The 13,955-nt window shown below is 38.9% G+C and overlaps 1 protein-coding gene across 6 annotated transcripts; it reads left to right on the top strand.

Moving 5' to 3' along the window:
- The first annotated feature begins 531 nt into the window (after nt 1-531).
- On the top strand, nt 532-13,729 carry LOC111259920 (uncharacterized). Of its 6 annotated transcripts, none has more exons than XR_002679914.2 (4): nt 680-1,310; nt 4,039-4,202; nt 4,523-4,635; nt 9,249-12,039. XR_002679914.2 is itself a non-coding variant. In XM_086968072.1 (3 exons), the coding sequence occupies exons 1-3, from the start codon at nt 1,278-1,280 to the stop codon at nt 6,493-6,495; spliced, it is 339 nt and encodes a 112-aa protein (XP_086824198.1). In that variant the 5' UTR covers nt 532-1,277; the 3' UTR covers nt 6,496-6,550. The 6 variants fall into 6 exon arrangements, 3 of the variants coding, with proteins under 3 accessions (XP_086824198.1, XP_086824200.1, XP_086824199.1); XR_015310789.1 differs by lacking the exon at nt 4,039-4,202 and adding an exon at nt 12,089-13,729 and having other exon boundaries at nt 896-1,310; nt 9,249-9,365; XR_015310788.1 differs by lacking the exon at nt 4,039-4,202 and having other exon boundaries at nt 900-1,310; nt 9,249-9,365; nt 10,375-12,046.
- Nucleotides 13,730-13,955: the final 226 nt, after the last annotated feature.

Here is a 13,955-nt window from a genome sequence, read left to right as displayed (position 1 = left end):
GGCAGCGCCACCATCGACAGACAATGGATATAACGACGACTGCGCCCGACCGACGGACGAGCAAACAGCAGCCAGTAACCAGCGACGGTGAGATGTGCTTGCCGCGGCGCTTCAGCAGTGGTGTGCTGATTCTGGCTCTAGGGCTACCGCTAGTACTGCCCTGTTTGCTGTTCGCCAGCGAAGCTGCTGCCGTTGCCGGCTTCGCTAGCCACACCACCTTGTGCACAGCAATAAAGCCAATGAACGACTGGGTCGTGTGCTAGCGGCGAGCCGATAGTGGATGGTTCCCCGCTGCAGGCAGCAGCACAACGAACACTGCCCCACTGAGGGTTGCTTGAGAGATCCGCTCACTCGCTCGCTCGCTCACTTACTAGATGCTGCTACTGCTAGTGGCTTTCGACGCTGGCTTGCTGACCGGTGCCTGGCTCGATTGCCACCAACATTTGATACTGGTGTTGCTTCCGCCCGCCCGTCTGCCTGCCCGCTGCCTGCTGCTGCAGCAGCAGCAGCAGCAGCGGCAGCAGCAGTTGCCCTAGTTGCCGCACACAGCGACACAAAACCAAGTACCCGCTAGCTCCCGCTAACCAATCATTCGTTTGTAGCACTCGATGGAGCAGAGTGCTGCTGATCCCGACCGCAGCTGCTGCCTTAACACTAACTGTAGCATCGAGTGAAAGCAGAACTCGTTCGTACTCGCTACCGCTGCGGCCGTGCCGTACAGACGCAGCGGCCGACAGAACGAGCAAGCAAACAACACACAACCACGAGTGATATACCATAAACCCCCCAAGGGAGCCGTAGTCGTAGTTTGGATGCTAAGACAACCTGCTTACCTGCCCGTAAAGACTGTTTCTACAACGGCTGTGCGTAGACACTAGCTTCTGCTGCCGTTCGTTCGTTGAGAAAAACATTGTGCCCCCACTATCCTCGCTTCTCGTTGTCGTTAACAAAACGAAGCCAAGGCGGCGCTGCCGCGGCGGTCACCATCTTGGTTGGGAGATGAACGTATTTTGACGTGGTTTAAAATCGGCGAAGACATCACTTGCTCGCGAGGGTCATGCGGCGGGCGATTCGCGACCAGATGGGGAAGGGCTAAGGGGTGGTGGCTCAGATCTTTGAATAACACATACACGCAAGAGAGAGAAAGGGAATACCATGAAATTTCGTAGTATCGATCATAAAGTATTATAGACAAATAAGGCGCGCTTTCTACCCCCATTACAGTGTGAGACGAACTTCGGTGGTGAGAGAATGCGCGATTGCGTTCCATATCGGTCATGGCAGTAGCAATGAAGGTGATGGTGTTCGGTGTAAGTGAAGTTAAGTAGGAGAAAATATGGCAAAATTGAAAACTGATGATATTTTATGCTACGATGAAATTTAATACTTAAATGATTTCTACTTGGTGCGGAGTCCTGTTGCCAGTGTTAGCGGGCGTGCTTTTCGTTAATACGATGGTGCTTTACGCCAAATCAGAATGCGGAGTCTAGCAGCTTGGCAAGTCGAGTGGAATAATTGAGAGGACCAGTTTAATATAAAAAGAAAGCCAACCTTGATCGAATACAGGTCATCTATAATAAGCTAGTTAGTAGTTTGAGTCTTACATTTAGTACTGCTGCTAAACATTGTGTCATGCTATTTTATATGAGGCGTATTGTAAATTAGGTGTAGAAATCTACTCGTCTGAAATGACGAGGAAAAGCCATACTTTCGATTTCAGCGTCAAAAAGCGTATAATATGTACTGTATATAGAATATTGTATTTTCAGTATCAAGATACCATATTACTACTGTAACGCATTGTACGGTTGAAGCTAACTTAGCTAAAATGTATTTTTTCCAAGGCCCCTCTCAATGTTTTCAAAGACTCATTGCGTTTTGCCGCTTCAACTAGCTCCGCATATATCATGCTACGTCATGCTGACTTAAATAAGTAGCATATATGCTTGAGGTAATAGTTCGGCGTAGATCTGTGATTTAGACGAGCTGAGCATGAGAAAGTTGCATAATTTGACATTAATTACTTTTGAATAGTGATAAAACGCAATTTTGAATTCGTACAGTCGAAATTGAGTAAAGTTTTATTAGAGATTATCATTATTAATTAAACAGCCTATCTGGTACAATTCTGTGGCGGTTGGATCATTGGAATTTATTTCAATGAATACACTAATATTATGGTTCAAATAGAGTCATTCAGTCACAACTTCAATTCGACTGCCAGTTACGACGGGTTATTATTTATCCTTTGCTATTCAGATAATGGTCTGTACCCGGACATGCAAGGGTAAAGAACATAGCCTTGTAGTTATAAAAAGCGAGCTATCTATACGTAGAAAGAATGACGGATTATGATTAATCATTCTGATGTCCTATTGAGTTACAACATTGCTGCTACCACTTCACTGATTCGTTGTTGTGTAAAGCATAGTAACTGGCGCGTAATTGGCCCAGAGTTTTTGTGATTATTAACTTGTGCATATATATTGTCCTACCCAGGCTTTCTCTTACAAGACAGAATTTTTTTTATTATGTATAAAAATTTCCATCGAGATTTCCAGCTCTTGCAACGTATATTGCAGCCTATCTATTTTTTTTTAGCGCACAGCACCTATTTTTCAAGGTTGACCGCATATGGTTCACTTCTGACTTTTGAAACGCACTTTCTGCTGTTGATGAAATAAAGACAGTCAACAAAGCATCAAATCGCTGGAGATAACTGAATTCAATTGGACATAGAGATAGTTACAATGCGTTGCTTGTGTATTAAAGCGTAAGCATGTACTTGTCTACCATAATTTAGCTACAAATGTCGGGATCGCATGTATCCGTATATGTGTAAGGAACAAAATAAAACCATATCTGAAAAGTTACTTTTTAGAAAACACATACTTTTTGTTTAGCAAGCGAGGTTACTGTGCACGATTGTCAGTCAGTGCCACAGTACACTGGCTATTTATGTCAAGCGTGAAAAAAAGCGGGGAGATGCTAAGTAAACATTGTACGTTGTTGTATTATCTGAGAATTACACTTAGCGGCAAATTTACAGCTCCTTGTTGAACGACAGCTTCTTTTTTCGTTCAATAGCTACGTATCATCAGTGCCCTATTGTGTCTCATACCTTCCTAATGAAAGCTTCTATTTTAATATCCCTCTTGTTTGGAGCTTCTAGGAGACACATATGCGTGCCTTCATTTGCCTCAGTCTTGATGAAAAACCAATTCGGACTTGGTAAAGAAAATAACTGCTTTTATCGACAACTATTTTCACAAAAACTGCTTATTGTATTTAAGTCATCATATGTTCGTAGAGTCGGACTGTCGGTCCCGGGCCAAAATAGTCAAGCATCGTTAATTAAGAATTGACAATTATGGCAAGCGGCATGTCGAAGTGGGGAGATAAAGATATTTAAAGTAGCATAAGGTTCTTGACGCTTTCAAGGGTAAGAACTACGATTTTTTATTCTCTGGTTTCTCGTAACACAATTATCATTAAGGTTATTACCACCAAATATTATCGTTATTATAGCAGTAAATTGTAATATTACTAGTTGACTGTATTTTTTGTTTGCCAGTTTGACTTAGCTTAGATAACCTCACAAATCATAGGATAAATTATTAAAATCGTTTTAGCAAATTGACGACAACTACTGTTCCCCGTTTAAATGGGTTTTCGTCGTGGATGGATATGAAGGAAACGCGCTAGGTACACATAATTTCAGAGGAATACTCTTCCCGGGGGGGGGGGGGGGTCAATATTCCTCTCTAAACTCAAAATAAATCACTCATATAATGTTTAGCGTTCTTTCGCTTTTCAAATGTTTGGAAGAGTGAGTCGGGCGCTTCAGCAGACAATGTTGGCATAAAATGCATATAAACATTTAGAAAAAGCCGTCACTTATACAGCTACGTAGTAATACGCTTCATGAAGTGAGATAACACCTTTAAAGGCGAAATGGCTGTCGCCCGATAAAATGATTATATACTGTTGAACGAATGCATATAACGCTTGACGACGTCTCCAAATTGTTTCTTAAAGATGTAAGACGCACGAAAACTACGTGAAAGACAAGAGCTTGACAGATTTTTGACATCGGACGGGTCGGTTAAGGATAGTCGGAGGCGGCATACAAAACGAGCTTCAAGTGGCGACTAGTATCCCATGTTTTTGAACCAAAAAGTTGCCAGTGAAAGCAGTCCCAGGTAACGGTCGAGTGTCAGTTAGGTTACTCAATAGCTTTTTTTGCTAATTGAACTGAGCGACTAAATTAGCAATTCCGAGAGCAATCATAAATCCATGGCTGATCGCGGCAAACGGTGTGAGCTGACCCAGTCGTTGCATCCCAATATTGTACAGATGAGCTGGCGAAGATGTCAACAAACAGCATCGAAATATCTGAGAACAGAAAACGAGTAAAGCTTTTCAGTGAATGACGTACAGGCCCACATATGTATGGATATTCTATATATAAATCACTCTAAAGAAAAACTTCGTAAACTTTCGCTGATCTCATTATTCATAGGCTAATACTATCCGCAACGGATGGACTCGCCAGCTAAACGATAGATTCGGGTCAAAATTAGTCCGTCAAGACATTATAATGAAAATCGGCATCTTTCCACTCGGTATTACTCGGTAAGTTGACATCACTTTCATCAAAAGTCGATTTCACGTATTTTGGAGATATTTTTATTTTTCCAATTGATTGCTGTTTTATAGTATTAAGAATGCTATATGTTCGCTTAACATGCTATAGAGTTAGCGAAGAACATACTATAAATGTGACTTCAGCATTTCAAACATCTCAGGAAGCAGTACAATTTGATATAACTGAAAAAAGCGAAAATGAGTACAGCTGTGGTTCCAAGAACTTTAATTTTTTTTGCTGCACTACGGCCTGCTGTTATGGTATTTACCTTAGCATTAAACTGATATCATCAACGAATATCGATACTAATACACAGAATGAGACCACAATAGCGTTGAAAGTAAAAACCCGCACTCGAGCTGAGAAATCTTATCACCAGAAGCTATTTAAAAATGAAATCAACCGGCTCCGAATTTAGATCGGCACGTTAACTCAGTATGCTATATCAGGCACGTGTTATTACTGCACCACTGAGGAGACTCGTGTTTAACAGAAATAGACTTAAAATGTTCACGCACAATAGATCTTTTCATATCTTTTCATGTTTCTCATTTTATTTATGCTTGTCGATCTGTTTTGATATATAGCACGCATTTTTGTCGATTTTCACACAAAAATTTAGAGAACGGAATCGTAATAGGGTGCAGTCTCAACATAGACACTATTATGTGAAAGCAAAATGAGAGATCATTTATTATTAAGCTTTGTCGATTTTAGGTACCCACATCCATGCTATCAGTCTTCGAGGTTTTACATGTATCGCAGCTTCCCGAACGAAGAAGTACATTTTTTTTAGCAATTTACTTTTAGAGTTCCCAGAACACATTTAAAACTTGTTGTAATGCGTGCTACTTAATGGCGTCTTATTTATTAAAACACATCGGCACGAGATATTGAACACGTATAGCGTTTTTGGGGGGAAAAATGCGGCATAGCACTTACTGAAACCTTGCTCGAGCCAAATCGCCTCAAAAATTGAGCTCTGACGGTGTACATGATTTGCGTGAAAAGCGCAGTGTACTGCAATAGCAAAAAGACTCGGCTGATCGTTGCCAGAATATAATGGAGCGCAAACATCTGTAGAAAATTGTCCGCCAAGCGGGTCTTTAAGTTGGGAAACAAAATGTAGAATGTGATACCTGCAAGTATGCAATAAACGAATACAACATATTTGAAACTATATGTGCAGATTATATTAAAAAAAAAAGTTACGCATTATGTACAAATATCTGTGTCTGTATTGATACTTTAAAGCCGACCAAAGCAGATTCGTTAACGGAAATGCGAAAATAAAGGATACATTACACGGAGAGATATCTATACTTCCACGTACTTTCAAACGGGATTTGCAACCGAAGAATTGATAATTTATTTACTTCATAATAAACATATTTTCCCGTACAAATTCATTAAAATAGGCTCTCCATTAGCATGCTTTAAGAATGATAGAGAACAACACCTTAGCACAAAAAAACGTTAGATCGATGTTCTAATACGGGGTCATGACACCGTTTCGGATATAGCACAGTTGGAAATCATTGATGCTCATGGATAAAACAACACGTGTTGCACAGTGTTACATCCTCCCATTTAAGTTGCGACTTAAACACTTCTATTGTGGTAATATTTTTCAAATTTTAACGACGTGTGGCAGCGAAGGCGCAAGATGTCTAGCGGTTAGGAGATACGTGACCCCGGCAAGCGCATATGAGATTGCAAGTGTTGTTTCTCGGGTCAGTTTGATTCCGCAGAAAAGCCAGAATGTAGTTCTGGTTAAAAAGCAAGAAACATTGGGCTGCAGTCATCGAAGGGATCGACCCTTAAATGCTATCAGAATCGAACAGTGAATACGATCAGGCCAAATGTAAAATAAAACGCAGACGGAATAACGGTTAAATGAGTTGCGTACCTGTAGGTCTCTGTACTATCGTGCTGGGAGCCAGCGGTCTGTCTGACGGAATGCCTAACAGCGATGCCGGACGTAAAACTCGAAACATATAGGCCTCTATACGTATGTGCTTGCTCGTTTGAAATGAGTAGTAGTTGTCTGCAGAGCACGTTACATTGTCTAATTTATGTTCCTCTCATTTGATTAGCGGTATCACTATTTACAGCAATAGCCTTAACGAAATAGGCCCATATTAACGCAACCCTTGAATATTTTGCAGTAGTTTGTTCAAGTAGCACTTAGTAGTAGTATTTGGGACTTATACTTTTAGTAAGAAGACAAAATTCGATTTTCAACTATTCGATAGTAAGTATTCGTAAGTGCTTCTTATCAAAACGATAATCGAGTCTCTCACAGCTAGTATTATGAAAGGATTCTTCCAATCAGAGAAGTGATGGTTGCATCTAACACTCAAATGAAGGCTTCATTAAGCTTCTTAGTTGGGTCATAATATATCGATATTACGTTTGTGAGGTCCATACTGACAACCCAATCGATAGCGTTGAATACGCTGTATCCTAAAATATTGTACCACAAAAAGTTGACAGAATTGTCAGCGCCTATGATTTATTGTACGTGGTAAATAGTTTTTTAAAGACTTCATGTTCAAGAAGGAAAAGAGAGGAAGGACAAGTAGACAGGACTACCTATAATGGTTGGTGAAGCTATAATGAAACCAGTGAAATTCATCTAACTGTACATTTTCATCGTATAGATTTGTTTGTCGGTTATTAAAGCACAGAGAGATTCGACGAAAATACGACAGGAAAATTCGTAAAAGAAACTGCCCTTCATATTCTTGTCTCGTAGAAACGGTTTAGAAATGGTTGTTATGCGGACGGTACAATGAGAGCTACGAGCGCCTAATATATGACAGCCATATACCTGAATTTTGAGACGTCTGTCCTCACAAACGGCAAAGGAACAGCTCTTGTCCGCTGTTATATGTATAATTGAATACTGATTGTTGTTTATTTGGGGCGATCTATTAACACAAACGCAAATTTTACGAAAAAATATAGCGAGCCAATATCTAAATCATAACGAATAAAAGAATCGATAGCAATACAATAGAAAAACGTAGGGTAGGTCCTCTGTGTTCGACTTGGTTTCCAATCGACGTGAAGCTGACCAAAATCGACAAAAATGGACGTCACAGTACAATAAATAAATCGGCTTTCCCGCAGTGGAACACTACTGGGCAAAAAGGAGCACTCGAACGCTAGAAGCCTAGCGTATTCGTGCTTCAAGATTAGGGCACTAAATGTTTTATTTTATGGGAACATTTCACTTGCAACGCTGCTTAGAAAGCACGTAGTGGACAGCCGTTAAATCTATTAAGGCTTGTACCTGATTGCTTGTGTTGTCAGCACTAAACTGAAATAATACAGGTCAAAAAATAAATATATATACATCTTTTTATTTATCATCTCCGCACAGTTTTGCACGATTTGAGGTCACTTTACATCATATTGACTTCTGCTGTGACAATCGATGAAATATTATTATAATACAAAAACATTTAAGCGAGCTAGGCTTTATTTGCGGCAAAGTATTAAGACGGAAACATTGTGACGATGTACATAGAAGGTAGGGTTAAGATTTGACAAGACAAAGGGCCAGGAAATGATAGTTTGCGTCACTCCTCGTAATCAAAAGGATATAACGATTTTTCAGCTACCGCTCCGCGCTAAGAACCAGTTAATTTAGTGAAGTACTGAGAATTCATCTACATATATTTGCATTGAAGATTTTATTAAAAAGAGCTCGAAATTATTTTGGAAACGTCATTCTTGGCTGTACAAACAAGGCGATAATAAAAAAAAGAATGACGTACAAAAAGTACCCAAGGCGATAGATTAGTCATAGTTTCGGTGCATGCGCGAACGCTACGGTAAGAATATTCGTCAATAAATACATTTCATTCAACGTCTACCATTCATAAGGATAATAATGTTACTAGTGGCCTAAGTATGAAGCCAAGCTTGATATTCAGTTGGGTTGGTATATCCACTTCAATATACATTATGTATGATACTAACAGCTCCATCGACGTATACCGGCTCATGATAGTGGCCGCGATTTAGCCTTGGGCACAGCAAATCGGTTGAAAAGGCTGTGTTGAGCAAAAGCTGGACAAAACAATTGGTTATTTTAGTTTCGCAAACGATATGTCTCGATTGTAATGATGCCTAATGGCAATCTCAGATAGAATATCTGTGAACGTTTAATTTGTATTAACAGCAATATACAAGGTGGGACAAAAGTTTCCTGATAGTCTGAAGGTCTTTTCGCAGCTTCTTTCTACTATTATTTTTACTGGATAATAATCTTTTTCTACTTTAACAAGTATTAAAAAAGGACTGAAACTGAGGGACTTTTACCCTATCATATATATATATATATATATATATATATATAGATGTTAGAATTAAACCGGCGGATTTTGAAATCGAATGACTTTTGTACTTGTTAGACTAGGATGATGATCTTTTTAACAACTGTTAGCGGTACTCGTCTTTACTTTGATACAGCCTTTAGCAGCCTCTAGGTAGTCATATACCTACCATGCTTTTTCATATATGTCATTTCCTCTAACTATGGCTTTTCGAAACAAATCGATACACTTGCTGACCGGTTGCCCGTTTCAAGGCAAAGGGTAAAACAGAGAGTAATTGACGCGTGGACATCAAGTAAGTAGACTGCGATTGCCCTGACAACGGTCTGAGTCTCTCGATGTGGTCAGCTGCATTCATTGTTTTATTTTGGGTGAGTACCCTGATGTCCATTGCCGACTAACAGTGGGCACTGTATGCTTTAAAGTTCCACGAATCGCATGTAAAATATACCACACGCATTTCTAACTAGCCTGGAGTCAATTTACGGAAAACCCAATTTTATTCGGTTTCCCTATTTTTGGTATTCTGGTTATAATTCTGTAGCACGTTGCATGTGAAATGCCAGTCTTGGCCGACGGAGCCCTTGGATGCCAAGTTCTGCTTTTGTGAAAAACCGCATTGATTTCGGCACTGTCTCCTTGTCCTTCGGCTCTCGGCATCGGCTCTTTGTTAACCTGTAACACTATGATCTCCCTTCTTTCGTAGTAACCTTCGATGAATTTCCATAGCGCTGTGGCCTTCGAAGAACAAAAATTCGCTTACTAGGCGTTGATTTTCGAGGTTAAAAACTTTTTTCCTTCTGAAATGATTTTCCCTTGAGTAAAGTCAACCGGTTTTTACTCACAAGTTCCTAGAAGTCTAAAGTATTTGCCAGCAACGCGTACTTCAAATTTTAACGCCTGCCTATGTCATTTCTAACAGCCTGATATACCTTCTATAACAACTTGTTGGTCAATAAAGGCATGAGGTAGTATCTACCGGTTTTAGAGGCAAACAGCTAAATGAAGGCGTTGAAGGCTGCTTGAAAAACGTTGCTAGCTGCAATTGTTGTTAGGTATTCGATATATAAATAAAATGATAAGGGTAAGATGATACGTCGGTCACTACGTGCTGCCCAATTTATTCACCGCTTAAAATAGTTCTGCTGTTACTTAGTCAATTAGACAAAATGATATTGAGGATTTTAAAATTTGCAGGACATTGACGCTGTTCTTGTAGTCGTTACAACACAATTTATTTGTTTACTAATGCAGAGCTTTTTTGGATGACAATAGGGTTACTGTGTATTACAGGTCACTTTCTATGATTGCGATTTTCAATGAGAGATTGAACAATAAAGAGACGTACACAAAGTAATGAGAATTTGTTGCATTTAACAGATCAGATTGTCACATGTGGAGTAGAAACTTCTTGAATTTACGTGTAGTTGCGTTATGCATAAGGAAGTACGGCGTCAACCTTCGACGGGCAAAGCTAGGATTAGTCAACCACAATATATATATACGCAATGACGTAAATTAAAGCCTATACTCTATTAGCAAGGATACAATGTAATTAGCCGCTGAGTAACGCGGTTAGATATTAGCGGGAGACCCTGTAAAACATACATAATTTATATAAACAAAGGACGAAGAAGGTAACCCTATTTTGCCTGCATATGGCAGTGATAAGATTGATATATTTCGCAGAGGATGGTTTACGTTACTACCAATTAATGCAAGAGAAATAGGTTGAAAATGTGGAAAAAAATAAACATGATGTATTTGAAACTGCACTCTTTCTAGTTTAGGAAATTGCATAAATTAAGTTTGACCACACATATCAAGACGGCGTCTGGACCATTCGACGAAACCAAATGGCGTCAACTAGTTATATAAATAGAAAAATTATAACTGCTTATATTGACGTTAATAAAGAAGGTAGAGAAAGAGTCTTTTGGCGGTCTTAGAGTCAATTTCATAACTATGGCATATTATATTAGTATATATCTGTCAAGTCGCTTCTAAGTTCTCAACAGACTTTCTCTACCTTGTATATGTTTACATATATGAAGATGCATGATATATGTATTAAAATCAATTGCACGTTCACACATACTGTACGTGATACTATCGAATCGATTAGTTGCCTCCTACCATAAATCAAAAGAACGAATTTCTTGGCAAACTTTGACATGAGGTCCCAAAACACGATGAGGGTCTCTACAAGGACAATGATTGAGAATGGTATGGTAACTCTATTTCCCAAAAAATCCAAAATCGTCACTACATACGTTTTAAAACTCGACAAAAAGCTGTGATAACTTGCTTTTCTCATCTCGAATATGTGCACCATGAATTCCTATGGGCCAAGATACGAACACGTGAGTACTATGCGTCGGTATACTTCTATCACAATTAGGGCTGCTCCCTTTACCAGAGGAAAAATAGCCGACTAAAGCTCAAACTCCCAACTAAACTTGATCTCAGTTCCTAAGTTACTCGATTGTACCTTTGGGAACAATCGAACTACATTACTAACCCATAAACACTAATTGTACCTATTCCCCCCGATGATGGTGACCTGACTGCCTAACCATCTGAATCAGCAACATTTCAAATAAGTTTATGTTACTGATTTTACTAATTGACTCTTCTTTTTTTTTGCCTTGATCTGATAACGTATATGAATCAAAAAAAAACACTAAGGCTCAAACAAAAAGCGTAATTTCTGCTGAGACACAATTAGGCACTAAAGAAATTGTATTAATTGTAACTAGGCTTATCTATAGTCATCCCCCGAAAATGCAATTCATAGACCCTTTAACTTGACTGAGTAAAACCGATAACGACTTGAGAGTGAGGCATGTTTTAAATAGGACAGAGAAGGTAAACAAAAAAGGCAAACAGAATGGGGCCAAATTATTCATTTTGGCACATGCGCTAGAGATCATTCATCCACATCGCAACAGAAGTGCAGAGTTTTCCCCTATTAAATATGAATTAAGCAGGCATTGATCGGGGTAACGTAGATACCCGGCATAGTCTAATAGCTAACAAGGCTGTACAAGGAGGTGTCACACCAATTTCAGACCATCTATTTTTTTTCTTTTAGACCATTCTAAGCGGAGCATCACGCAATCGCATCTATTGAATACGAGACACCGTTATACGTCACCGTAGCAATTCGAACGATAAATTATAAACGTGAGTCGAACTGGGGCCATTATGTAGTGACAGACTGGGAATGGTTAACTGTTTTTGTGCATTTAATTTTTGTACAAGTTGTCTTTTTCGAAACGTCCACTGTAAAATTTACTCAGATTATTAGGGGTACCCAATTACAAATGAACCGATAATAGCCATATACATTACCGTTATGATATTCAGAACGTTTTGCTTGTCATCGTCCGTTCAGGCATGTGCCGCCTGTAACGTATCTTTTAAGAAGAATAAGAGAAATATATAGGCATCTAGGCATAAATTAAAATAACATAAGTTAATAAATAAAATATTCAGTGGTGTAACACATCTTAACAAACACTGCATCAACCGATGATGATCGGTGAGCACATGGATTTTTCACAATCATTTTTCTGTCCAGGAAGTGAATCATTGTTTCAGGATTCACTGTGTGGTTTTTTATTTGCGAAATTTTGTAAGAACTACAAATTATGCAAAACACACAGCAAGTCGGACTTTATCAAAATAGTCATGTATATAAAGAAAGGCACGCCAGAACAGTAACAGTCGATTTAAAATCTTAATAAGCACTTGGGCTATTTTGATAAAATTTGAAATAACTTCGCCTGTCACTAATTTATTAGAGAAGTTATATTTGTGCTAGTGAACATTGATAGCTCTTTAGTTGAAGCTCTGCTCGGTACAAAAAAGCATGTTTTTCCTCGTGGCAAAATCGATGGTGCGCCAAAAGAACATAGTATATCTCACTTTTGATCAAAAATGTACTAAAGGTACGCGAAAGTAAAGTTTTTGATGAAATAATCACATTGGACAAGTGCGTCTTGGGACACAGTTACAGCCATTCAATGGCCGTTTGGCCTCCGAGCGCTTTTTCAGAGTTTTCTCCCATAAAACGGCAATGACGGCAAGAGACACGTTAGCCGATTATTCAGGGCCTGAAACATTTTGTTATAGAAATAAAAAAAAAGTAAAATTTCTACAAGAACATTTTTGGGGTTTAAATGTTTTCTTAACAAGCCTTAACAGTCGGCTTCGCTAAAGTTACTTTTAAAAGCCGAAGGAAGGAAGGAATCAACGCCAGCTTGGCCATGTTGGCTTACGGCGAATCGTTTCCATTCAGCCCTCGCATGTTGGGATTGCGAACATGTATAAACTTTTGTAACCGCTGGACACGAGTTTGGTTTTGGTAAAAAGTTTCCCTGATAGTTTTTCCGTTGAACTAATAACACGTACACGAAAGCTGTTTTAAAAATTCGGCGAAACAAATCAACATTTGAACATAACCGATAGAAACAGTACATGTGGAATAGTAAAATATTTTTTTAAAGTTACTTCTTAACTTCGCTTGGGCTTCTCTCTCGTATTTACCTCAAAATGCGAAATAATTTAGGAGCTGAAATTTCAAACCAAGGATGATCATCGACTGCATGAAATTTTGCATTTTTACAAAAGGTTGAATTAAAGTCAGTTTCCCGGCTTGCCTCAAGCATTAGTCGTACTTCTTGACAATTATTTTCTTGTAAAATAATACCAGACCCCGATAACGTTATATTTTAAGTAAAAAGACTAAAGATGTCATCACATCTTGACATCTATTATGATGAAAATTTCCGGCGAGCAACATTCTCAATTGGTACGTAGTTTTACTATTCTGCTTAATGGATATGCAGAAAACTTGTCAAAAAGATTTATAGTTTATGAATATTAGCTTAAATAACTATTGGATGGTTATTTGAGCTCGCGTATTGGTCGTATCTTTCTTTGCTGAGGTAACAATA

Source organism: Varroa jacobsoni, unplaced genomic scaffold (assembly GCF_002532875.2).
Source record: "Varroa jacobsoni isolate VJ856 unplaced genomic scaffold, vjacob_1.0 scaffold_384, whole genome shotgun sequence".
In the NCBI taxonomy this organism is placed as follows: domain Eukaryota; kingdom Metazoa; phylum Arthropoda; class Arachnida; order Mesostigmata; family Varroidae; genus Varroa; species Varroa jacobsoni.
The sequence above is the reverse complement of the archived record's forward strand: the minus strand, read 5'-3'. Positions and strand labels throughout refer to the sequence as shown.

What these genes read in the sequence shown, in the direction of transcription:
- LOC111259920 (XM_086968072.1), top strand. Translation starts at nt 1,278, where the DNA reads ATGGCAGTAGCAATGAAGGTGATGGTGTTCGGT. An exon ending in TGAAGGTGATGGTGTTCGGT is followed by an intron (nt 1,311 to 4,522) that starts GTAAGTGAAGTT and finishes CATTATTCATAG; the next exon opens with GCTAATACTATCCGCAACGG. An exon ending in TTTCCACTCGGTATTACTCG is followed by an intron (nt 4,636 to 6,302) that starts GTAAGTTGACAT and finishes GACGTGTGGCAG; the next exon opens with CGAAGGCGCAAGATGTCTAG.